The 23264-nt window shown below is 48.1% G+C and overlaps 3 protein-coding genes and 1 long non-coding RNA gene across 19 annotated transcripts in view; 2 read left to right on the top strand and 2 right to left on the bottom strand.

Annotated features, from left to right (window-relative positions):
- Positions 1–20: 20 nt before the first annotated feature.
- tecpr2 (tectonin beta-propeller repeat containing 2) lies at positions 21–13180 on the top strand. 11 transcript variants are annotated; one of them, XM_034576206.1, is made up of 29 exons: positions 21–159; positions 1017–1126; positions 1266–1406; positions 1499–1627; positions 2081–2212; positions 2574–2731; positions 3003–3156; positions 3555–3707; positions 3895–4027; positions 4126–4340; positions 4419–4605; positions 4726–4933; positions 5011–5261; positions 5799–6040; positions 6107–6174; positions 6258–6373; positions 6586–6759; positions 7725–7905; positions 7991–8132; positions 8209–8434; positions 8517–8606; positions 8675–8772; positions 8853–8988; positions 10832–10980; positions 11071–11610; positions 11661–11840; positions 11871–12078; positions 12184–12333; positions 12709–13180. In XM_034576206.1, the coding sequence occupies exons 2-29, from the start codon at positions 1046–1048 to the stop codon at positions 12858–12860; spliced, it is 4794 nt and encodes a 1597-aa protein (XP_034432097.1). In that variant the 5' UTR covers positions 21–159; positions 1017–1045; the 3' UTR covers positions 12861–13180. The 11 variants fall into 11 exon arrangements, with proteins under 11 accessions (XP_034432097.1, XP_034432096.1, XP_034432100.1 ...); XM_034576205.1 differs by having other exon boundaries at positions 11011–11610; XM_034576209.1 differs by having other exon boundaries at positions 10832–11012; positions 11487–11610.
- Positions 13181–14954: 1774 nt separating this feature from the next.
- ankrd9 (ankyrin repeat domain 9) lies at positions 14955–17307 on the bottom strand. 2 transcript variants are annotated; one of them, XM_034576231.1, is made up of 2 exons: positions 16854–17307; positions 14955–16796 (listed from the first exon to the last, which is right to left on the bottom strand). In XM_034576231.1, exon 2 carries the CDS (start codon positions 16738–16740, stop codon positions 15907–15909), a length of 834 nt encoding a protein of 277 aa, XP_034432122.1. In that variant the 5' UTR covers positions 16741–16796; positions 16854–17307; the 3' UTR covers positions 14955–15906. The 2 variants fall into 2 exon arrangements, with proteins under 2 accessions (XP_034432122.1, XP_034432123.1); XM_034576232.1 differs by having other exon boundaries at positions 14955–16824; positions 16883–17307.
- Positions 17308–18008: 701 nt separating this feature from the next.
- rcor1 (REST corepressor 1) overlaps positions 18009–23264 on the top strand; it is a 6810-nt gene continuing 1554 nt past the window's right edge. For 2 of the 5 annotated variants that reach the window (XM_034576223.1, XM_034576222.1), the window contains exons 1-8: positions 18009–18524; positions 18613–18672; positions 20186–20266; positions 20348–20400; positions 20473–20634; positions 20766–20884; positions 20986–21058; positions 21210–21251. In XM_034576223.1, the coding sequence (XP_034432114.1) occupies positions 18335–18524; positions 18613–18672; positions 20186–20266; positions 20348–20400; positions 20473–20634; positions 20766–20884; positions 20986–21058; positions 21210–21251 (780 nt within the window). In that variant the 5' untranslated portion in view covers positions 18009–18334. Of the gene's footprint in view, positions 18525–18612; positions 18673–20185; positions 20267–20347; positions 20401–20472; positions 20635–20765; positions 20885–20985; positions 21059–21209; positions 21252–21626; positions 21661–23264 lie in introns of all 5 variants that reach the window. The other 3 variants (XM_034576221.1, XM_034576224.1, XM_034576225.1) reach the window with 3 other exon arrangements.
- Positions 21764–22972, bottom strand: LOC117755987. Its single transcript, XR_004612708.1, has 4 exons — positions 22706–22972; positions 22502–22591; positions 22072–22185; positions 21764–21857 (listed from the first exon to the last, which is right to left on the bottom strand). It is a non-coding gene; the product is annotated as an uncharacterized LOC117755987 (long non-coding RNA).

Raw genomic sequence — 23264 nt, 5'->3', positions numbered from 1 at the left:
GGAAACATCAAATCAATCAGAGGTGAAGGTGTAATTCTCCGTGTCGCCGGTGAGCGGCGCAGTTTGTTGACGGTGTCTCCGCATCTGTCCGCCTCATGTCACCTGTTTAACATCCAGCTGTGAAACAAACACCTGCAACAACATCTGGAATCAGCCTCAGTGAGTGATGCCTCTTCCTGATGCTAACGCTGCGTTAGCATGAGCTACTCTCATATGATGCTAGCTAACCTGTGCTCTGTTAGTGAAGCTAGCTCGGTAAACAGCATGATGTTGGTTTGTTTGTTTGTTTGTTGGTTGGTTGGTTTGTTTGTTTGTGAGCTTAGCTGTTTACAGAAGTCTCGTGTTAACGTGAGCCGGCGTCTTCGTCAGACATCGTCACACCAGACTCCATTAGCAAGATGCTAATTTATGATTATCTTCAGTGTGTCTGAAACACTGTGTTTGGCAGCTCTGACTGAAGAGATGTCACACTCTTGTGAATAATTCTGTTTCATTCGGTGCATGTGTGATCAACCAAACGACGTTTCATTGGTGTTAAGTTTACGATGGTCGTCACCGCCCTCTGTCTGTATCGGGAGAATAATCCAGAAATATATCTTAAAACCTGAACTTGAAATGAAGTGTTGTGTCGTGTTAATGAAGTTAATCAACATGACGTTATCATGTGTCGTGTGACGATGAACTATGAAACTGAACTGTTTCTCTAGTTCGGTGCAGAGCTCAGTCCAACTGAAAGTACCGAGCTCCTTCATCTCACTGTCACTTCCTCTCTGTGTGAAACAAAGAATGTGGTTTCAATGAGGTTTCGGCTGTTTACACTCCTTCATTACAGACCTGTTTCAATCTATATGACGTTCTCTTTAGATTTGGTTTTGTAAGTGAACAGTAAAATGTTAGTTTTCTCTAACTGGGTTTGGTGCAGGGCTCTGTCATGGCTGCAGATGGTGAGGTTCTACTGATGCTGGTTTTCAGTTATTTGATGTGCTTTTAAATTGGAGTTTTGAACTGACTTTCAGGACCAGTGTGAGTCCACTTCAGCAGATACATGGCGACTCAGCTGACCCCGCAGTCCGTCCTGAGAGAGTTCTGCCCGCTCTACCACCTGCTGAACGCCATCCCAGCCAAGGTACTGAACCAGTCCAAACCAGGCTAAAACCCAGACCAGCTGTTAACAGCATTTCAGAACAGAATGTGAACATCAAGGCCCACCTGTTCAATAAATCAGAGAGAGAGAGAGAGAGATGATGGTTTTTATCTCTCCTCAGGTGCAGCGGGGGTTCAGGTCTGTGCTCGTCTACCTGACGGCTGTTGACAGCAGCAGTGACTTCCTGGCGGTGGGCAGCAGTATCGGCATGTTGTACCTGTACTGTCGCCGCCTCGCACACATGAATAAGTACAGTCTGGAGGTCAGATCTTTTCTTCTGTGGTGCTTATTGTAGTAGCTCCAGTGTGTGTGTTTGACGTGTGTTTAAGATGTGTTTATGTGTGTGTGCTGCAGGGAAAGTGTGATGCGATCACAGCTGTAAAGCTGCTCAGCTGTTTTGATGATCTGGTTGCTGTAGGAACAGCATCTGGTCGGGTGTCAGTCTTCCAGCTGGTGTCTCCACTTCCTGGTCGCAACAAACAGGTGAGAAGATCCACAGGTGTGTTTCAGGCCCGGCCCACACTGATGTGGATATTTTGCCAAACAAACGTTTTCCTGTGTTTTAGGTTCTTGTCCACACACATACACACCCCACCCCCCCCCACTTATTTTTACAAACGTCTTCCAAAGTGCCGATTTTTAAAAACTCTGGTTTCTGTGTATCCGTGTGCACTAAGGGTCAACCGATTCATCAGTTTGCCCGATTAATCCACGCTGATGGGGCGTTTTAAACAAACCATCAGTATTTTTGGAACTTGGTTCCGATAATGGTCGATGGCTGGGCTGCGATACTGGCCTGGCATGTCTGTTTGAGCATTTGTTTTGCACTGGAGGGCAAATATCAGTTTTTAAAAAATCCACAGTAGCATAGACAAGAGTCTGTCTCTCTTTGTGTTCAGGTGTAACCTGTCTCTCTCTCTGCCTGTCTGTGTGCAGTTGAGGCGTTTCGATGTGATTGGGCTTCACAAAGGTTCAGTAACATCACTGGCCTGGAGCACTAACGGGATGAAACTGTTCTCAGGAGATGATAAAGGACGAGTCGTCTTCTCAGCTCTGGACCTGGACCAGGTGAAGCCACCTCAACACACTAGTGTCTACACTGTTCACACTAAACTGTACATGGTCACCTGGGAGGAATGACGTAATCATGACATCACTATGAGGTCATATAGTCTAGTGATGCATTAACTTTTGTAACCAATATGATTAGAGACACAGCATACTGTTTATCTAGATCAACCAATCATTGATGGTATCATATGGTACAAATGACATCACAATGACATCATCATAAAATTGAATTATTATAAGTTAGAATGACCTTGTCTGGATATATACATTATACATGTTTTAACATGTTATATATATATATATATATATATATATACACGTGATATATATATATATATATATATGTGTGTGTGTGTAGGGGCTGTGTAAACCTGTGCTGCTGTTGGAGGAATCCTCAGGTGTAGTTCAGGTGGCGTACAGTCAGCAGGTGCTGCTGGTGTCAACGCAGCACAGATCTCTGCTCTACTGTACACAGACACAGGAAGTCCAGCAGCTGGGCTCTAAACCCCGCAAGAGGTACAACACACTGCATACATGTAATATACAACACGCATATCATAGAACATGTATGTCATACAACACTGCGTCATACATCACACATCATTCATTGTGTAGGTCATACAACATTCATGTCTTACGCGTAGGTCCTACAACACACAAAATATAACAAAACCAGCTTGAGATCCAGAAGAAGAGAGAGAGAGCGCGCAGCGTGTTGACATATGTGTGTGTTGACACGCGTGTTGATATGTTTATTTGATGACATCGGTGTGTGTATTGGTTGCAGCAGTGGCAGGTTCGGCGCCTGCTTCCTGCCCGCTCTATGTAAACAGAGCGACCTTCAGGTGTTTGCTGCTCGGCCTGGACTCAGACTGTGGAGGTGTGACATCACAGGACAGGTGGAGGACACGCGACAGCTCAAACCTCTGTTCAACACACAGGTACACTGACAACATACGTGTACTGTTTCTGTTGAAGCTGCACATATATGATTTACTGTGGTTGAATGAAATATAGAAATACTACGATTGTTCAATTCAGTCTGTGTCTGTCTGTCTGTCTGTCTCTCTCTCTCTCTCTCTCTCTCTCTCTCTCCTGTCTGTCTCTCTCTCTCTCTCTCTCTCTGTCTCTCTCTCTCTCTCTCTCTCTCCCTCTCTCTCTCTCTCTCTCTCTCTCTCTCTCTCTGTCTCTCTCTCTCTCTCTCTCTCTCTCTCTCTCTCTCTCTCTCTCTCTCTCTCTCTCTCTCCTGTCTGTCTCTTTGAATGTGACTGTCTGACTCTCTCTCTGCTGTCTGTCTCTCTCTGTCCGTCTGTCTGTCTCACACGCTTCTGTCTGTCAGATTCCTCAGTTTCAGTTGTTTCCTCATCCTGGCCCAGTTGGAGCATATCGTCCAGCAGACAGACAGCTCGGGGTGCTCAGCTGTTTCCTCAGAAAGGACTGGATCCTGAGCTGGAACGAGTACAGCGTCTACGTCGTGGACTGTGTCAGCGAGGTGAGACTGTTTCTAATCATGACTCTTAAGCTCATCAACAGACCCTTTACCACATCATCTGTGATGATGAGCTGTCCACTTGTGATCTGATCACAAAAGCCACGTGTAAATACTGTACAGGGCCAATGAGTGATTGATGATGTGTTGATGTTTGATATCTGATCAGTTTTATATCTGATGTGTTCAGGTGATCATCGGATCTTTGGAGAGCAGTGGAGACATTGTATCAGTGTCGTGTTGTGAGAATGAGATCTTCATCCTGAAAGGAGACAGAGACGTCATCCGATTGTCCAACAGCCCCGAGGGACTGACCTCCAGCTGTGAGTGATACTTCTACTACTGCTGCTGCTACTGCTGCTACTGCTACTGCTGACGGGGTAACAACATTTTTTTTTACCCGTTTGATTAAATTCTTCAGTGTCTGAGCTCTCCATCCGTTTGTCCTCACCTTTGACCACACCCACCATCCTTCCACAAACCGGGTCAGTGGAAACAGCTCAGCCAATCAGAACCATGGCCATCATCGCAGAGGGTGGGGCTAGACAGGAGGGAGGGGGAGGGGCACTTGGTGAGAAGAAAGAGCAAGAGGAGGAGGAAGTGACGGAGGCAGAGGAGCAGCTGGAACAGCTGGAGGTAACTGTCCACAATCCACTAGACTGGTTAACTGGTAATGTTATTAACTTGTTACTGACTGGCTGCATGTTGGTGCAGGTGATGGAGCAGCTTTGCCGACAGTCCTGTTTGCTAACTGGCAGCTCTCGTAGTTGCAGTTCCTCACATCCCGTGAGCTCCCGTGAGCTGAGCGGCAGATGCTACAGTGCCCCCCTGGGTCAGGAAGAGATGCAACAGGAGCTGGTGGTGAAAGCTGTAAGAGTGAAGAAGAAAAAGAGAAGGCAAGGTAAGAAAAAAGACTAGAGGACAGACAGAGAGCAAAAGACAGAGGGAGACAGGCAGATAGATAGACAGACAGATGGATTGTATACCTGACTTTTCTACATGTCATGCTGTCCGTCCTTAGACAGTAGCAGTGGGATATGTCTCTCTGAGAGCAGCTGCTCAGACTCCATGTTTGTAGTCCAAGACAGCAGCTGTAGTGATGGAGGAAGTGGAACTCCTCTGAGCGACCGAGCCTCCCTCATGTGGCTGGACCAGGACCAGGACTCACAGGAGGAAGGAGGGGTACATTCAGATGGAGGTTTAAAAGACGGAGAGAAGAACGATTCCTGGTTAGTTGAAAGCCAGCAGACTATAACATAATGTCTCCTTCTGACCCATCCGTCTCATTATTGTTTTCTTCTCCCAGCTCCATCCTCCCTCCAGGATCCCTCCTCCTTCAGGGTCCAGAGAAGCAGATGATCACAGGAAAGGCCTCAGAAGCGGAGGTCATCCCTCCAACACCAGATGTTGATCTATTGCTGGAGTGCACCTTCTCCTATATGCAAAATGCTGATGAAGATGATGGACAAGAGCAGCAGCCATTGGAGGAGCAAGATGATGGGTATCTGAGCCCTCTGATTGGACCAGAGGCGGAGGATGGGGATGAGGATGATGAGGTGTGTTGTATGTGGACTTAGTGATACACCTGCCTGGTCCTAATATAATCCTGGACCTATCTGGTCCTCATAGTGCTGGACCTGTCTTGTGCTCATAGTCCTGGACCTGACTTGTCCTCATAGTCCTGAACCTGTCTGGTCCTCATAGTGCTGGACCTGTCTGGTCCTCATAGTCCTGGACCTCTCGGATCCTCATAGTCCTGGACCTCTCGGGTCCTCATAATGCTTGACCTGTCTTGTCCTTGTAGTCCTGGACCTCTCTGGTCCTCATAGTCCTGGAACTGTCTGGTCCTCATACTCCTGGACCTGTCTAGTCCTCATAGTCCTGGACCTCTCGGGTCCTTATAATGCTTGACCTGTCTAGTCCTCATAGTCCTGGATGTGTCTGCTCCTCGTATCTCTGGACCTGTCTGGTCCTCATAGTCTTGGACCTGTCAGGGTATGTTTTGGACTAATGTATGAATGTAAATAATGTGAATGCTGGTGCGAAGTAAATCTCTCCTTCATTAAATACAGTATTTCCTTTGTGTTTGTGTACAGGTGGGCAACCTGGTGCCCCCTGCTGGCCTGGCAGACCAGATGTTTTACTCCACTGTGTCCACTCGGGACAGAGAACCCAGTTTGTCCAGTGATGAAGAGGGAGACATCTACTGTCACACGCTGCCTGCAGCTGGCAGCAGAGGAGACGTCCTCACCTGTTCGTCCATTCAGGCGGAAAAGAGTAGAGACAGCCAGGCGGACCAGGACGCTCAGGACAGAGACCGACACAAACCTGACCAGGTGAGACAAATCTGGACTTGACAAGTCTCATAGCTGGATTTAATGTTTTTACCTTTATCTTTTTAGTTGGCAGAAAGCTGGATGGGATACTTAGGCCCAGGGTGCGGAATACTGACCCTGCAGGTGACAGACAGGTGAGCTGGTGACCATGGTGTGACTGGTGTCAGGTGACTCACAAGAGTTCAGCAGGTGTCTTACAGGTAACTGTGTGTCTCAGGTATGTGTGGTGTCTGGACTTCAAAGGAGGACTATTCTGCAGCACTTTGCCTGAAAGTGGGCTCAACTGGCAGCGATTTGAAGACAACGTCCACCAGGTGGCGTTATCACCTTCAGGTGAACTGCTGACATCCTTTGTTCAGCTGTTGAAAACAGTAGTTTGTGATGAAGCTGTTGTTAATGATGTGAAACTGTTGCTTCACCATCATGTTGCATGTTAGCATCAGCAGCTCCCTGTCACCAGCTGAGTGGTTGAAGCAGGCAGCAGGCTGTCAGCTGTGCAGGTGTATGTAGCATGAGCTAACGGTTAATTGTTGCAACTCCATCAGGTAATCTGCTGTGGAAGGTGGAGCAGAAGAGCATGACAGCGTTTGCTTGTGCTAAAGTGTCAGTTAAAGGAAAACGTCACTGGTACAAAGCTGTGGAGCAAACAGCGTTTGTCGCTCTGAGTGACGACTCCGCCTGGATCATCAGGACCAACGGCGACCTCTACCTGCAGACAGGTAACCACCTGTCTTACTTACTAAGGAGATCCCTGACTGTCATTGAATCACACTTTGAACAAACAGAAAACAGACAAGAGAAAAGAGACTAATCAAAATCTCAATTAAAACATCAACACACAGTTTGAACCCAAGTTAAAATCTACGTCTAAGAAATCATGTCAGAAAATCTTTTATTGTTTTAATTCAGGGGGAACTTAGAGTCGTAGCCAGTCACAGGAGCTGGTTTCTGAAACGGTTGTTATTGGCTGAGAATCATGACGAGTTACATTAGACAAACACAAGACAAGATGAATGGCTCATTTGTCCAGTAGAGGCTGCACTCACCTGACCTGAATGATTTTCTCCTACAGCTGCGATGTGACTATGTTACCAGCAGGGGACATTTTCTGAAAAATGATCAAACCTATCAAATGACTTGTTTCTTCCTCTGCTGCTGATGAACAGCAGGTGGAGCAGCTCTTCCAGTTGCTGCTGTTAAACCACAGCAGAAGAAGAAGAAGAAGAAGAAGAAGAGGAGGTTAAAACATGATGTTTACTGTGTTGATGTGAGGAAGGTTCAGACACTTTCAGACTTTCTCTGGATCCTTCTTCAGTTTCTATGGTTCCTTCTTGACTTCCTTTGGATCCCTCCAGACTTCATCAGGCTCTTCTGAATTTCCTCTTGATCACCATGGATCCCTCTGGGCTTCTTCTGGATCCTCCTGAGGTTCCTCTGGATCCCTCTGGACTCCATTTGGATCCCATTGGGTTTCCTCTGGGTCTTTGGATTTCCTCTTGATCACTCTGGATACTTCTGGTTTTCCTCAAGATCCGTGTTGGCTTCCCCTTGATCTTCTGGATTTTCCCTTGATCACTTTGGAGACCCAGTATGAATCCCATCAGACGTCCTGTAGCAGGATGTGTGGTGTTTAAGGAAGAGCTGTTGTGGGCTGTTGCCATAGTAACTGTTGTGTGTCTGTCAGGTCTGAGCGTGGAGCGTCCATGTGCTCGTTCTGTGAAGGTCGACGCCCCCTGTGTGTTCAGCCAGGTGTGTGTTAGAGGGGGCGTGGTCTGGGCTCTGAGCGAACACAAGGCTTTATTCTACAGAGAAGGACTGAACAGCTACTGCAGCGAGGGAGAGGGCTGGAAGTACGACACCGTCAGGTAATACTGCTACTCTAGTACTACTGTAATACAACTACTGTAATACCACTACTGTAATACTATTGTCTATGTGCGTGTGTGTCAGTGAGGCTCAGGGTCTGGACCTGATGTGCGTTGCCCTGGGAGAGGGGGGAACGTCCTGGGCTCTGGACGCCAGTGGCAGCCTCTGGTTCAGGACAGGAATCTGTTCGTCCAAACCACAGGGAGACGACGACCACTGGTGGCAGGTAGAGACAGGTCTTTTCTCACATCCTGTTCGTCTCATATCCTGATCATCTCACTTCCTGTCTGTCTCTCCTTCAGATCAGTATTTCGGACTACGTCGTGTTCGATCAGGGAAGTCTGTTCCAGACGCTGCTGCAGGCGACGCAGAGTGTTGCCACGGTAACCAGGGCCCCGGTGGAGCGGGTGGTGGCATTTCTGTCTCAGTACTCTCAGTGTCAGCCGAGCCTGGTTAGTGCTAATGCCGGCGGAGTCTGGGTCGCATCAGGACGGAACCAGCTGCACCTGGCCCGCGGCAGCCTTGTAGGTCAGTAGAGTTAACAGTAGAGTCCAGTAGAGTTTACAATAGACTCAATGTCTCAGCTTCTCTTTATGTATGGTTACTTCAGGAACATTCTGGCAGAACGTCGTTCCCAGAGGAACCGTGTCGGCCACCAGGTGGAGCTTCATCACGTGTTCAGTGGTTCCTCACAGAGAAGGTAACACCTGGACCTGGGTCTCCGCCCCCTCTCATGAACACACCTGACCCTGGTCTCCTGTGTTCCAGGTGCTCTGCTGTGGTTGGCTCAGAGCAGGAAGGATCTGTTCTGTGTTTGGGATCAGGATGGAGAGCTCCGCCCCTCTTCTGTCCCTCTCTCACCTGAGGTAAAAAAAAACACCTTTCGCCTCCTTCTGACTCTCCTGATGTTCCCCTGATGTTTGCCTGATGTTCTGGATGTTCTCAGATGGAGCTGACTCACCTGTCTGCCTGTCCTGATGCTCTGTGGGGTTTGGACACTCATGGTCGAGTTAGAATTCGTACACTGTCTCCGTCCTGTCCCACCGGACTGAACTGGACCACACTGGACCTGAGTCAGCTTGGTATACACACAGACACACACAGACACACACAGACACACACAGACACACAGACACACACAGACACACACAGACACACACAGACACACACAGACACACAGACACACACAGACACAGACAGACAGACAGACAGACAGACAGACAGACAGACATATATACATACACACATATATACACACACACATATATACACACACACATATACACACACGCATATATACACACACACACACACATATATATATATATATATATATATATATATATATATATATATATATATATATATAAAAACACACTCTAACTCAGCTGTTTTTCTGTGTCACACTGACAAGTGAAGGTTGTGTAACAGGTTTGTAACTCAGAGGCCTGTGTGTGTGTATGTACGTCATACTGTAACCTGACTAATAGGTCAGATCTGTTTTTAGTACCTCTGCCCTTCTCACTATCTCAGACCACATGTCTGTGTCTGTTTACAAGCTAAGCTAGCTAAGTCAGAGTCTGTGATCAGGACCAATGTGTATCTAACAGTAGCAACATGTTAGCTTTACAAGCTAAGGTAGTTTAGTCAGACGTCACAGAACATCAGTCAAGTATGAAAGAAGAAATGTCAAAGTGTAACAAGGTTCAGGTTTGAACATCTGGGTAGAGCTTGCGATACATAGTCTTTTATTATAAACATCTGTTTCAGGGTCTAAAAGTTAATGGTTTAGAAGAAGAGTCGAGTGAAGTCGTCTCAGATCTGTAGCAGTCTGAATCTAAATCTGGTTCAACAACTGGTTTTAACTTCTAAAGTTTCTGTATCTGTGTCATTCTGAGACAGCAGCTGACGAATGTTTTCTCTCATGGTTTTAATTTCATTAGTGAAGAAGCTCATGAATTCCTGCTGAGAGTTCAAGTAACAGACATTGATGAAGACCAACCTGATATTTTATTCTATTAATGATCAATAATGAAGGTTCTGGTGTCACTGAACTTTCTTAAACATCATTACATCTTTGCATACAAGGTGAAAATCATCTAGATTAGTGGAATGCCACTTCCTGTCTAGCTGACGTCTGTTTAGTTTTTGAACGAAACCACGGAGCTATAGTTCACTACAGTGTTGAGTGTCATCCACAGTGAAGCTGCTGTTCAGCCAAACAGGAAAGTTGTTAATGAAATATCAGAGGAATTCTTTCCTTGAATTGGGTCACTGTTTTATCTGAAACTGGCTATAACACAACTTTTGTTGAGATTCAGTGTCGTTGATTAGAATGAATTCAAATAGTCATTTAATTTCTCTGTCATATCAGAACGAGATCAAAAGTGTGATGAAAGCAGTGACTTGTTTTGTTTATATGTTGAGTCTTGAACGACTTTATCTCTGCTCGGAATGAACTCAGATCAGAAGATAAATATTCAGAGTCCGGGGCAGGTGGAGGTTACACAATAATGAGTAGAACTTTTTTTTGTGTGTGAGACTCAGTCTTTTACATGAGCTCTAAATATGTTTAGGTCGAAGGCTGATTAGTGAGTCAGAGTGGAAACTCAGCCCGACTCCTCCTGTGAGTATGAGTATTTATCTTGGGGGGGAGTTGTACAGTTGACATTGTTTAATTTATCTTTTAGGCGGTTCCACTGTCTATGAGGTTCCATTTGACCTTGAGGTGTTTCTTACAGGACCTGAATGGTTCCTGGGACTGATCAAGGAGCCTTGAGGGAGATAAAGTCAAACATGTGGAGCTTTACCTGACCCTTCAGGAGGTTCTGAGGGTTCTTAAGGTTGCTCCAGTGTTCCTTGAGGAGGTTTTAATGTTTTGCAGGCTGTGAGAGATTCAGTTAAATTATCACTTGTATGTTACAGGAAATGTTCGTCTGGTCAGTCTGAGCTGCGGCAGTCAGAACATCTGGGCCGTCGACAGTCTAGGAGTTGTTTACTTCAGGGTTGGAACTCAACCGCTGAACCCGAGCATGATGCTGCCAGCCTGGATCCACATAGAACCACCTGTACAGGTAACACACTGGATCCTCATAGAACCACAGGTTACACACTGGATCCTCATAGAACCACAGGTATCACACTGGATCCTCATAGAACCACAGGTTACACACTGGATCCTCATAGAACCACAGGTTACACACTGGATCCTCATAGAACCACAGGTAACACACTGGATCCTCATAGAACCACAGGTTACACACTGGATCCTCATAGAACCACAGGTAACACACTGGATCCTCATAGAACCACAGGTATCACACTGGATCCTCATAGAACCACAGGTAACACACTGGATCCTCATAGAACCACAGGTTACACACTGGATCCTCATAGAACCACAGGTAACACACTGGATCCTCATAGAACCACAGGTTACACACTGGATCCTCATAGAACCACAGGTAACACACTGGATCCTCATAGAACCACAGGTTACACACTGGATCCTCATAGAACCACAGGTAACACACTGGATCCTCATAGAACCACAGGTTACACACTGGATCCTCATAGAACCACAGGTAACACACTGGATCCTCATAGAACCACAGGTAACACACTGGATCCTCATAGAACCACAGGTTACACACTGGATCCTCATAGAACCACAGGTAACACACTGGATCCTCATAGAACCACAGGTTACACACTGGATCCACAGGTTACACACTGGATCCTCATAGAACCACAGGTAACACACTGGATCCTCATAGAACCACAGGTTACACACTGGATCCTCATAGAACCACAGGTGACACACTGGATCCTCATAGAACCACAGGTTACACACTGGATCCTCATAGAACCACAGGTGACACACTGGATCCTCATAGAACCACAGGTGACACACTGGATCCTCATAGAACCACAGGTTACACACTGGATCCTCATAGAACCACAGGTTACACACTGGATCCTCATAGAACCACAGGTTACACACTGGATCCTCATCATCATGTCTCTGCAGCCAATAGGAGTGCAGCTGGTCAGTGTTCAGACGAGTCCTAACGACCGTCTCCTCTGGGCCGTGGACAACAGAGGAACCGTCTTTGTGAGAACTGGACTCAGTGATGAGATGCCTGTCGGGACGGACTGGGAGCTGGTACCAGGTACACACCTGTCTGTCTCTCTGTCTGTCTGCAACACCTGTCTGTCATGTTTGTGTGTCTCTGTGTGTGTGTTACAATAATATTTGTGTGTCTGTGTGTGTGTAGGGTTAGCAGTGAGTCAGCTGGTCCTCAGCTGTCGGACAGTTTGGGTTCGGTGTGTAAACGGAGATTTGGCTCGACGTTACGGCGTCGCTGACCGAAACCCTGCAGGAGATTACTGGAAGAAGATTCCTGGAAACGCCAACTGGTTAACTGGTTAGACTGGTTTATACTGTTTTAGACTGGTTAGACTGGGATTATGCTGGTTAGAATGGTTTAGACTGGTTAGACTGGGTTTATAATGGTTTATACTGGTTACACTGGGTTTACACTGGTTAGACTGGGTTTATACTGGTTGGAATGGTTTATACTGGTTAGACTGGGCTTACACTGGTTAGACTGGGTTTATACTGGTTACACTGGGTTTATACTGGTTTGAATGGTTTGTACTGGTTAGACTGGGTTTACACTGGTTACACTGGGTTTATACTTGTTGGAATGGTTTAGACTGGTTTATACTGGTTGGAATGGTTTATACTAGTTAGAATGTCTCAGGCGTGTCCCAGATAACATGTCTCTCTCTCTCTTCAGTGACTCCAGAGGACGAGCTGTGGGCAGTGACTCTGGTCGGTGGTTTGTCCCGTCGACTGACAAAGCTCCTCCCACAGACTCCCTGTAAACCCGCCTCCTCAGGCCCCGCCCTCAGTGGCGACGACGTTGAAGATGAATGGGAGCTCATCTGAACTCTGACATCACTATGATGTCATTACTGGTTCATGTTGGTCTGCCTGAGCTGGATTCACCTGGCGGAACGCACTGACATCACCATTATCATTTCCTTTGACTTTCAAGTCTAGATAATATGATCGCACTATAGAGAGCCCAGGTGGCCTCTGGGAAAACATGTAAACTTATTCTTTTGTTTTAACAGGAGACCCTTTAATATCTGATGGGGTGATGGTGGACAGGGATTCACTGGGACTAAATCTGCTTATTCTGGTTCTACTGGTTTTAACTTGTTTTCACTCATTATGACATTAAAGTGACATTGCACTACACTTCACTTCAGCGTGTTCAGACTGGTTTAGTGTGTTTGTGTGTGTGAGACATTTAAGTTTTTTTCTTTTTTTTAACGTCATGTCAGAGACCAGACGAGTTTAAACTGGTTTGAATATGTTTCAGCAGGGAGCCTGCTCGTCAAACTGGATCAGAGTCAGGACGTTTTCTGATCTGAAGTTTCATGTGATCTGTTAGTTTTAGTTTCCAATTTTGTCTGACCTATGTACGTCCTGTCGTCATCACCTACGTGGGCGGAGTCTACCTATACTTGACTGTGATTGGTTTGTAGACGGCGTCTGACATGGGCGTGTTGTCAGGAGGAAATGAATGAAGCGCTCCATTTGGTTGCCATGGTAACATCATTATGGTATCACTGGCAGCATCATCACCTTCAGGCGCAGTACTCTACAGTACTGTACAGTAGTACTTCACAGTACTACAGTACTTCACATTAGTTCAAATGCACCAAATGAACGTCCTCGTGGTTCTAACATTATATCGTCGGAGGTGAAGACTGCAGCTGCTTCCTCTTCTTCTATTGTTTAATTCTGTCTCTACTTCCTGTGATTGGTCCAAAAGTCCAAACTATCCAACAAAGTGTTTTCACTGCAAACCAACAGAACCAGGTTCAGTTTGATCCAGACCCAGAACTCCTCTTCTGCTGTGAGGAACCTTTCACACCTGATGTTCAGCTTCAGACTGAACTGAAGAGTCTGAAGCTCTGAAACAAACAAGGTGTGAAAGTCCCTTTAGACACATGTTCAAGTCTTACATTTCTTTCTGATAGAAGTTGCTGGTTTTCCTCCGAGGGCGATGTCACCTCAGTTATTTGCTGTCTGTCTCAGTTACCATGGTAACAACCAGATGTCCCGCCCATTTGGAATGATTTATGGTAAACGTGTGAACATTTTTGTTGTTGAAAAAATGTGGTCAAAGAGTAAAACATTCACCAGAAAACCTGGACTCTTCTGGATGATGATTGACTGTGGTGGACTGTAGTGGAATCTGGTGGACTGTGGTGGACAATGATGGACAGTGGTAGACTGTGATGGACAGTGGTGGACTTTGGGGGACTGTGATGACTGTGGTGGACTCTGGTGAACCTCCAGTGAGATTCAGGTCTGAGGTCTGATCTGGATTTACAGTGAAAACCTAAAACACTCAGACTGGTCCTCCTCCCCCTGAGCAGGTGTGACTCTGTCATGCTGTCATCCTGCCATCAGCTGACTGGCTGGAGGTTCTGCTGCTGACCAATAAGAATTCAGTGTGAAGTCACCTGTTAATGTCATTGATTACCTTATAAAACATGTTCAAGCTATTTGAGTCATTGATCTGTTATTGATCAGAATTAGTTACAATAAGGCTTTGATCCAGCAGCAGAGAAAACAATGAGAAGTCAGAAAACGTTATTCCTCTAAAGTTTGTACAATGTTCAGAAAACATTTGGGATCATTTTAATCTTTTCAAATGTATTTTTAATAAATAACATCAATGATTTTACAGTGAAACACAAACAGAAGAAGAAGACGGTTACTAAGTTTCCCCTGAATCATATTTGATAGAAGTCAACAGTTTTTCTAACTTTGTGTATGTTTATGTCGAAGGTCATCACAACACTGCGGTCGCAGACGCGGCAGCTTCTGTGTGTTCTTAAAATGGGGGATCATTTCCTGTGGTAGCTCCTCCCACAGCCACAGACGTAACTGTTGTAACAAATGTTTTTTTTGTGGAGTCCAACTTTTTTCAGCGTCGAACCAGAAGCCTCGTGGTTAGTGTCCTTTTCAAGCCGATCACTGATTGGCTCCAAACTGGATGTGATGTCACGAGGCCTGCAGGTACGTCCAGAGAAGAGAAAGATCACATCATACCTGTCATGATCACTATGATGATTAGTGGTGTTACACGTTTCTCTGAGGTAGAAACTGATTAGTATTATTGATTGACTATTAGATCACAAACAGTTCATTAATAAAACTGATCTGAGGAAACTTTGGGTTAAATCTAGCGTCAGGTTAAAACCTCGTAACTCCAGGTTGGACGAGCGCAACGCTCACACGTGCACATTAATTGGACACTTTGTACTGGTGACATCATAATGACAACAACCAATCAGTTTCCGTTCGGGAAAAAACACCCAGGCTGAAACCTGGGGTTAAAACAAGAGTGTCGTCTGTCATGGCCGACTCAGTTCAGCTTCTGCCAAGTTCGGTTTGAGTGGTTTATGTTCCAGAGAGCGATCAATAACCAATCCTCATTTATCAATGATCATGGTGGCATCTGATTGTGGTGGACTATGATCACAACAAGACTTCTTGATACAGTCTCCTCACATCTTCTACCATCACTGACAGGAACTCCTGAGTTCATCTGCTCCTTCATCTCCATCAGACATTCTGTAGAAACACTTTAAACACGATGTTACAAACTGGTTCTTCTCATGTAGTGAATCCTGTTGTGTTGATGTGTTCAGTTCCATCAGCATCTGTTGTCCTTGTGCCCTGGGAGAGGATCCTATATCCAACAATCGCTTCCAATCTGATGTCAGGACCTGTAGTTACATACACATCAACTGACTGGCTCGACGCATTCTAACAACGTGTGATATCATCACATTGGAAGTGATGTTCACCTGGAAATACGAGATTTTATGAATCAGTATTTACGTCATCAACAAGCCATCCAATCACAGCAGTCCTGAGGTGTTCACAATCTCCACGGTGACAGACGCCGTCACCGCCAGCTGTGGGGCTGGAGGAGGGGGGGCAGCGTGCTGATCTGATCCGGGCCGAACCGGGCCAAGCACCGCAGAGCCTGCAGAAGGAGGGGGGGCGGAGCCACACCGCGCAGCCATCCAAACACTTCATTTCCCAGCAGGCTTTGCCAGCGCTGTGGCTCCTCCTGCAGGCAGCGCGGCGGCGTCGCGTTGGGCAGAAACAGCAGCAGCAGCTCGAGGCAGCGCTGCGCGTCGCTTCGCTGCGCGTCGCTTCGCTGCGCGTCACAGGAGACGAGCACCTGCAGCGCGACATCGAGTCCGTGAGGCCGCGCGCCGTGAACGAGCAGCAGCAGCAGACAGTCAGCGCGCGACAGCTCCACCGCGAGCTGCACCGCGCTCTTTCCCGCGTCCGTGACGTGCACGCAGCTGCTGCATCCGTCCAGAAGCTCCCGCCGCTCCGCCTGCGTGCCGCAACGCTTCAGCGTCTCCACCATCGCGCTGAGGATCGACACGCGGTCGTAACGCACCGCCACGCTCAGGTGCGGTGTGCCGCTGCGGCGGCGGCAGCAGAAACTGCATCGCGGTGCTCTGAGCGCGCTCACCGTGAACCTGTTAAGCAGGTAACGTGCGTAGTCCCGGTGGTCGTGCACGAGTGCGTACAACAGCGCCTCCGACGGCAGGAAGGCGCGAGCGCGTCCGTCTTCCCAGCTGAACACGTCCATACTGCGCGTGTCCTCCAGCCGCCACACCGGCTGCCGCTCCCTCACCGCGCGGTAGAACGAGAACGCGCTCCGCTCGCACTGACGCTCAGACGGAGATACGAGGTCCTGAGAGGACAGAAGCCAGGGCATCCTGAGACCTGGTCCTGGATCAGGGTCCAAGCACCAGGTCCTGGATCAGGGTCCAAGCAATAGGTCCTGGATCAGGGTCCAAAACCATCACCAGGTCCTTGATCAGGGTCCGAATACCCGGTCTTGGATTAGGGTGCAAAACCAACACCAGGTTCTGGATCGGAGTCAAAAACCGAGAAAAGGTCCTGGATCAGGGTTAGAGTCCAAAACAGAAACAGACTGATCCAAAACCTGGGTCAGTCTGTTTATATTCGCGCGACCCCCCCCCCCCCCCCCCCAGCTTCAGCTCCATGTGTGGATGTTTGTTTGGAGGGAGGGGGCGGGGCGGCGTGTGGGCGGAGCGAGTGTCTGACATAGTTCACATAGTGAACATGAGACACTTTCTATAAACAGAAAACATTAGAATATCGATTATTAATCATGTGTTCAGAGTCCAACATGTAGTGTCTGTGTGTTTGTTTCTGTGTGTGTGTGAGTGTGTGTGTCTGTGTTTGTGTCTCTGTGTCCTTCCAAGGAAAAGCTCCTCCCACCCGTGACCTGACTTTTACCTTTGACAACTCCATGGTAGCCCCCCCCCCCCCCCCCAGAGCTCTAGGACCCTGGGTGTGACACTCGACAGTCAACATCAGGGGGGACGTGTCCCCTTCTCACTCAGAGGGCGGCGCAGGTTCTGGTCCAGGTTCTGGTCCAGGTTCTGGTCCAGGTTCTGGTCTTCAACCTGAGTTCACTCACACTACTCCGCTCCTCCGCTCCCTTCACTGGTTACCAGTAGCTGCCCACATCCACTTCAAGACTCTAGTACTTGGTACCGTGCTGTGACCGGATCGGGTCCAGTCTACATCCAGGACATGGTCAGACCTCACAGCCCCGCCCCCACTCCGCTCTGCATCGACCAATCAGCTGCTCCCTCACTGTGAGGGACAGCTGTCACTCAACAACATCACCACTGTTTCCTGTCCTGGCTCCTAAACGGTGGAACCAGCTCCACATGGACATCAGGACAGGAAGTCCACACATCTTCCTCCAGACTGAAGACACACCTCTTCAGACTGAAGACACACCTCTTCAGACTGAAGACACACCTCTTCAGACTGAAGACACACCTCTTCAGACTACAGCTTGGATAAGAAGATGATTTCTAATAACCATCGTCAACTCTGGTGTTCATATTAAAGAAAATAATAAATTAAGTTTAGTTGCACTTACATGTAGCACTTTACTTTTTTAACAGAACTAATAATCAATAATTAATACAGATTCATGTGTTTTTATTTCACACACACTCTGATTAGTGTCAGTGACTCTAGTCTGGGTCCTGGTCTGAGTTCAGGTCTGGTCTCTTCTGGACCCGGAAGTGTTGTGGCTCAGTGTGACGCTTCGGACTGAACGTTTAGCTTTAGCTTCTGTTAGCTTCATGACACGGAACGTTCCTGCCTCCGAGTCTGTGTTTCACACGGACCCCTCCGCTGTCCGGACCGGACTTTGAGCTCTGGGGCTCGTTAGCCGGATCCGTTCAGTCAGCTGAGCAGCTAAGCTAATACGCTAACTGGTTAGCTTGATTAAGCTACAGACGTAAGCCGCCTCCGTGCTGCTCATGCCGGCGATGCTGGAGAGAAACCCGGAGGCTCCGGGGAAGAGGAGAGGCAGAGCCCCTGCGGGTGGCGGCAGCAGCGGCCCCGGAGCAGCAGTGAACCACGGCGGGAAGAGTCTGTCCGGTAATGGAACCAGCACTAACAGCTGTTGGGAAGAAGGAAGTTCAGGATCCAGTAGCGACGAGGAGCATGGTGGGTAGCCTCGGTCACGGTAGTGCTGCTGTGTACTGCGTGTACTTCGAGCACTACTACTAAGTACTATTGTGTACCGTGTGTGCAGGTGGAGGAGGGATGCGTGTCGGACTGCAGTACCAGGCCGTGGTTCCAGAGTTTGATACGGGTAAGAAACAACAGGCGGCTCGTTAGTGGTAGCCTCGAACAACGTGAGCTCTAAACGGCATCTGATCCTGGTTCCACTTTTCTGATCCTGGTACTAATTCTCTGATCCTGGTTCCCTGATCCTGGTTTCACTTTTCTGATCCTGGTTCCCTGATCATTGTTCCACCTCTCTGATCCTGGATCCACTTTTCTGATCCTGGTACTAATTATCTGATCCTGGTTCCCTGATCACTCTTCCACTTTTCTGATCCTGGTTCCCTGATCACTGTTCCACCTCTCTGATCCTGGTTCAACTTTTCTGATCCTGGTTCCACTTTTCTGATCACTGTTCCACCTCTCTGATCCTGGTTCGACTTATCGGATCCTGGTTCAACTTATCGGATCCTGGTTCAACTTATCGGATCCTGGTTCAACTTATCGGATCCTGGTTCAACTTATCTGATCATTGTTCCACTTCTCTGATCCTGGTTCCACTTTTCTGATCCTGGTTCTAATTCTCTGATCCTGGTTCCCTGATCACTGTTCCACCTCTCTGATCCTGGTTCAACTTTCCTGATCCTGGTTCCACTTTTCTGATCACTGTTCCACCTCTCTGATCCTGGTTCCCTGATCCTGGTTCAACTTATCTGATCCTGGTTCCACCTCTCTGATCCTGGTTCCACTTTTCTGATCCTGGTTCCACTTCTCTGATCCTGGTTCCACTTTTCTGATCCTGGTTCCACTTCTCTGATCCTGGCTCCACTTTTCTGATCCTGGCTCCACTTTTCTGATCCTGGCTCCACTTTTCTGATCCTGGCTCCACATCTCTGATCCTGGCTCCACATCTCTGATCCTGGCTCCCCCTCTCTGATCCCGGTTCCCCCTCTCTGATCCTGGTTCCCCTTTTCTGATTCTTATTCCACCTCTCTGATCCCTGTTCCACTTTTCTGATCCTTATTCCACCTCTCTGAGCCTGGTTCAACTTTTCTGATGCTGGTTCTAATCCTCTGATCCTGGTTCTCTGATTCCGGTTCCACTTCTCTGATCCTGGTTCTCTGATCCTGGTTCCACTTTTCTGATCCTGGTTCTAATCCTCTGATCCTGGTTCTCTGATTCCGGTTCCACTTCTCTGATCCTGGTTCCACTTTTCTGATCCTGATTCCACATGTGTTGACCATGTCAGGTCTGTTTATAATAGATCTCTATGATTATTTTGCTGATTCTGAGTCAGATTGTTCACTCAGAACCGGATCAGCTTTTACTCCTGTGTCAGGTAGTGGAGTCAGAATATTAGGAACACCTCTGAATGTGAGGCAGAGACAAAAGTATGGAGCTAAATTCATCACCATTCAAACACAAAACAAACAAACAAAAACACAAATTGTCTCTAATAAGCGATGCTTCAGAAACAAATGGCCCCAGGTGAGCTGATGAAGAGGATGTAGCTGATGAAGGTCATCAGGGATTTTATATGATGCTGTTACTTCTAACCCCACTGATGTGTGTGTGTGTGTGTGTGTGTGTGTGTGTGTCAGACGTGGCTCAGGCGGCTCAGCTCAGAGAAAACCCTGGGATGTTGGTTTGGATTCCGAGCAGCTGTCTGAACCAGTCTCAGTGTAAGAAACTATTCTCAAATAAACAGTTACAAATAAAACCCAAAATATAAATGGTTAACCTGTGGATGTCTTTTAATGCAGTGGACGAATACATCGCCATCGCCAAAGAGAAACACGGCTACAACATGGAGCAGGTAAAGTTTCCTACTTTGACTCTGTTGATGTGAATCAAACCTTCAGTCAGAACAAGTAGAACTTGTTTTCAGGCTCTGGGGATGCTCTTCTGGCACAAACACAACGTTGAGAAATCTCTGGCTGATTTGCCGAACTTCACCCCGTTTCCTGACGAGTGGACGGTGGAGGACAGAGTCCTATTTGAACAGGCCTTCAGTTTCCATGGCAAGAGCTTCCACCGCATCCAGCAGATGGTACGTCAACAGTTAGAGCAGTTTACTGACATGTTTATTTTATATAGAATATATACCTGTTCAGATACTGTGACCAGTGTCGTCTTTAAACTCTTTTACAACCATGATTTATTTTCTGTCTCTGTGTGAAGTTACCGGACAAGTCAATGGCCAGTCTGGTTCGGTTTTATTACTCATGGAAGAAAAGTCGCAGTAAAACCAGTCTGATGGATCGACAGACACGAAAACACAAGAGAGAGAGAGACAACAGGTGAGCTGACAGCTGCACCAATCACAGCACAGGATACAGATCTGAAACCTGGATCCTGTGCTGTGATTGGTGGATTAAACTCTGACCTGTTTGTGTTTCAGTGATGATGAAGACGCTCACAGAAATAATCTGAGTGAATCTGAGTTCGACCAAAATAAAGACGACAAGAGGGAGGTGAGACTGTTTACTGACTGTTTACTGACTGTTTACTGACTGTTGTATATGGGTTGTTAGCTGATTGGTTGTTGTATATTGACTTGCTGTTGTTTACTCACTGTTTATTGACTTGTTGTTTACTGACTGTTTACTATGTAACTGATTTCAGGTCAGTTGTGGATCAGAGGTCAAAACATCTGCCGGACTGAAGGTACTCACCTGTCTCACCTCCCCTGTCTCTCAGTCAGGTGACCTGTCTGTCTCTCAGTCAGGTGACCCGTCTGTCTCTCAGTCAGGTGACCCGTCTGTCTCTCAGTCAGGTGACGGTGACCCGTCTGTCTCTCAGTCAGGTGGCCCGTCTGTCTCTCAGTCAGGTGACCTTGACCCGTCTGTCTCTCAGTCAGGTGGCCCGTCTGTCTCTCAGTCAGGTGACGGTGACCCGTCTGTCTCTCAGTCAGGCGACGGTGACCCGTCTGTCTCTCAGTCAGGTGACGGGTCAGCCTCTCAGTCGGGTGACCCGTCTGTCTCTCAGTCAGGTGGCCCGTCTGTCTCTCAGTCAGGTGACCGTGGCCCGTCTGTCTCTCAGTCAGGTGAAGGTGACCCGTCTGTCTCTCAGTCAGGTGAAGGTGACGCGTCTGTCTCTCAATCAGGTGACGGTGACCTGTCTGTCTCTCAGTCAGGTGGCCCGTCTGTCTCTCAGTCAGGAGACGGTGACCTTTCTGTCTCAGTCAGGTGATGGTGACCCGTCTGTCTCTCAGTCAGGTGACGGTGACCCGTCTCTCAGTCAGGTGACCTGTCTGTCTCTCAGTCAGGTGACCTAGACCCGTCTCTCAGTCAGGTGAAGGTGACGGGTCTGTCTCTCAGTCGGGTGACCTGTCTGTCTCTCATACAGGTGACCTAGACCCGTCTCTCAGTCAGGTGGCCCGTCTGTCTCTCAATCAGGTGACGGTGACCTGTCTGTCTCTCAGTCAGGTGGCCCGTCTGTCTCTCAGTCAGGTGGCCCGTCTGTCTCTCAGTCAGGTGACGGTGACCCGTCTGTCTCTCAGTCAGGTGACGGTGACCTTTCTGTCTCTCAGTCAGGTGACGGTGACCCGTCTGTCTCTCAGTCAGGTGACGGTGACCCGTCTGTCTCTCAGTCAGGTGACCTAGACCCGTCTCTCAGTCAGGTGAAGGTGACGGGTCTGTCTCTCAGTCGGGTGACCTGTCTGTCTCTCATACAGGTGACCTAGACCCGTCTCTCAATCAGGTGGCCCGTCTGTCTCTCAATCAGGTGACCTAGACCCGTCTCTCAGTCAGGTGAAGGTGACGGGTCTGTCTCTCAGTCGGGTGACCTAGACCCGTCTCTCAGTCAGGTGAAGGTGACGGGTCTGTCTCTCAGTCGGGTGACCTGTCTGTCTCTCATACAGGTGACCTAGACCCGTCTCTCAGTCAGGTGGCCCGTCTGTCTCTCAATCAGGTGACGGTGACCTGTCTGTCTCTCAGTCAGGTGGCCCGTCTGTCTCTCAGTCAGGTGACGGTGACCTTTCTGTCTCTCAGTCAGGTGACGGTGACCTTTCTGTCTCTCAGTCAGGTGACGGTGACCCGTCTGTCTCTCAGTCAGGTGACGGTGGCCCGTCTGTCTCTCAGTCAAGTGACGGTGGCCCGTCTGTCTCTCAGTCGGGTGACCTGTCTGTCTCTCAGTCAGGTGACCTAGACCCGTCTCTCAGTCAGGTGAAGGTGACGGGTCTGTCTCTCAGTCGGGTGACCTGTCTGTCTCTCATACAGGTGACCTAGACCCGTCTCTCAGTCAGGTGGCCCGTCTGTCTCTCAATCAGGTGACGGTGACCTTTCTGTCTCTCAGTCAGGTGATGGTGACCTTTCTGTCTCTCAGTCAAGTGACGGTGGCCCGTCTGTCTCTCAGTCAGGTGACGGTGACCTTTCTGTCTCTCAGTCAGGTGACGGTGACCCGTCTGTCTCTCAGTCAGGTGACGGTGACCCGTCTGTCTCTCAGTCAGGTGACGGTGACCTTTCTGTCTCTCAGTCAGGTGACGGTGACCCGTCTGTCTCTCAGTCAGGTGATGGTGACCCGTCTGTCTCTCAGTCAGGTGACGGTGACCTTTCTGTCTCTCAGTCAGGTGACGGTGACCCGTCTGTCTCTCAGTCAGGTGACGGTGGCCCGTCTGTCTCTCAGTCAAGTGACGGTGGCCCGTCTGTCTCTCAGTCAGGTGATGGTGACCTTTCTGTC

The sequence above is a fragment of the Hippoglossus hippoglossus genome, chromosome 22 (genome assembly GCF_009819705.1).
Source record: "Hippoglossus hippoglossus isolate fHipHip1 chromosome 22, fHipHip1.pri, whole genome shotgun sequence".
Classification (NCBI taxonomy): Eukaryota; Metazoa; Chordata; class Actinopteri; order Pleuronectiformes; family Pleuronectidae; genus Hippoglossus; species Hippoglossus hippoglossus.
Note: the sequence above shows the minus strand (reverse complement) of the source record. Positions and strands in the feature narration are given on the sequence as shown.

Coding starts and splice junctions, on each gene's coding strand:
- tecpr2 (XM_034576201.1), top strand. CDS start 1,046: ATGGCGACTCAGCTGACCCCGCAGTCCGTCCTGAGAGAGTTCTGCCCG. Junction 3,157..3,554: donor AACCTCTGTTCAACACACAG/GTACACTGACAA, acceptor TCTGTCTGTCAG/ATTCCTCAGTTTCAGTTGTT. Junction 11,581..11,630: donor GGATCCTCATAGAACCACAG/GTAACACACTGG, acceptor CTGGATCCACAG/GTTACACACTGGATCCTCAT.
- ankrd9 (XM_034576231.1), bottom strand. CDS start 16,740: ATGCCCTGGCTTCTGTCCTCTCAGGACCTCGTATCTCCGTCTGAGCGT.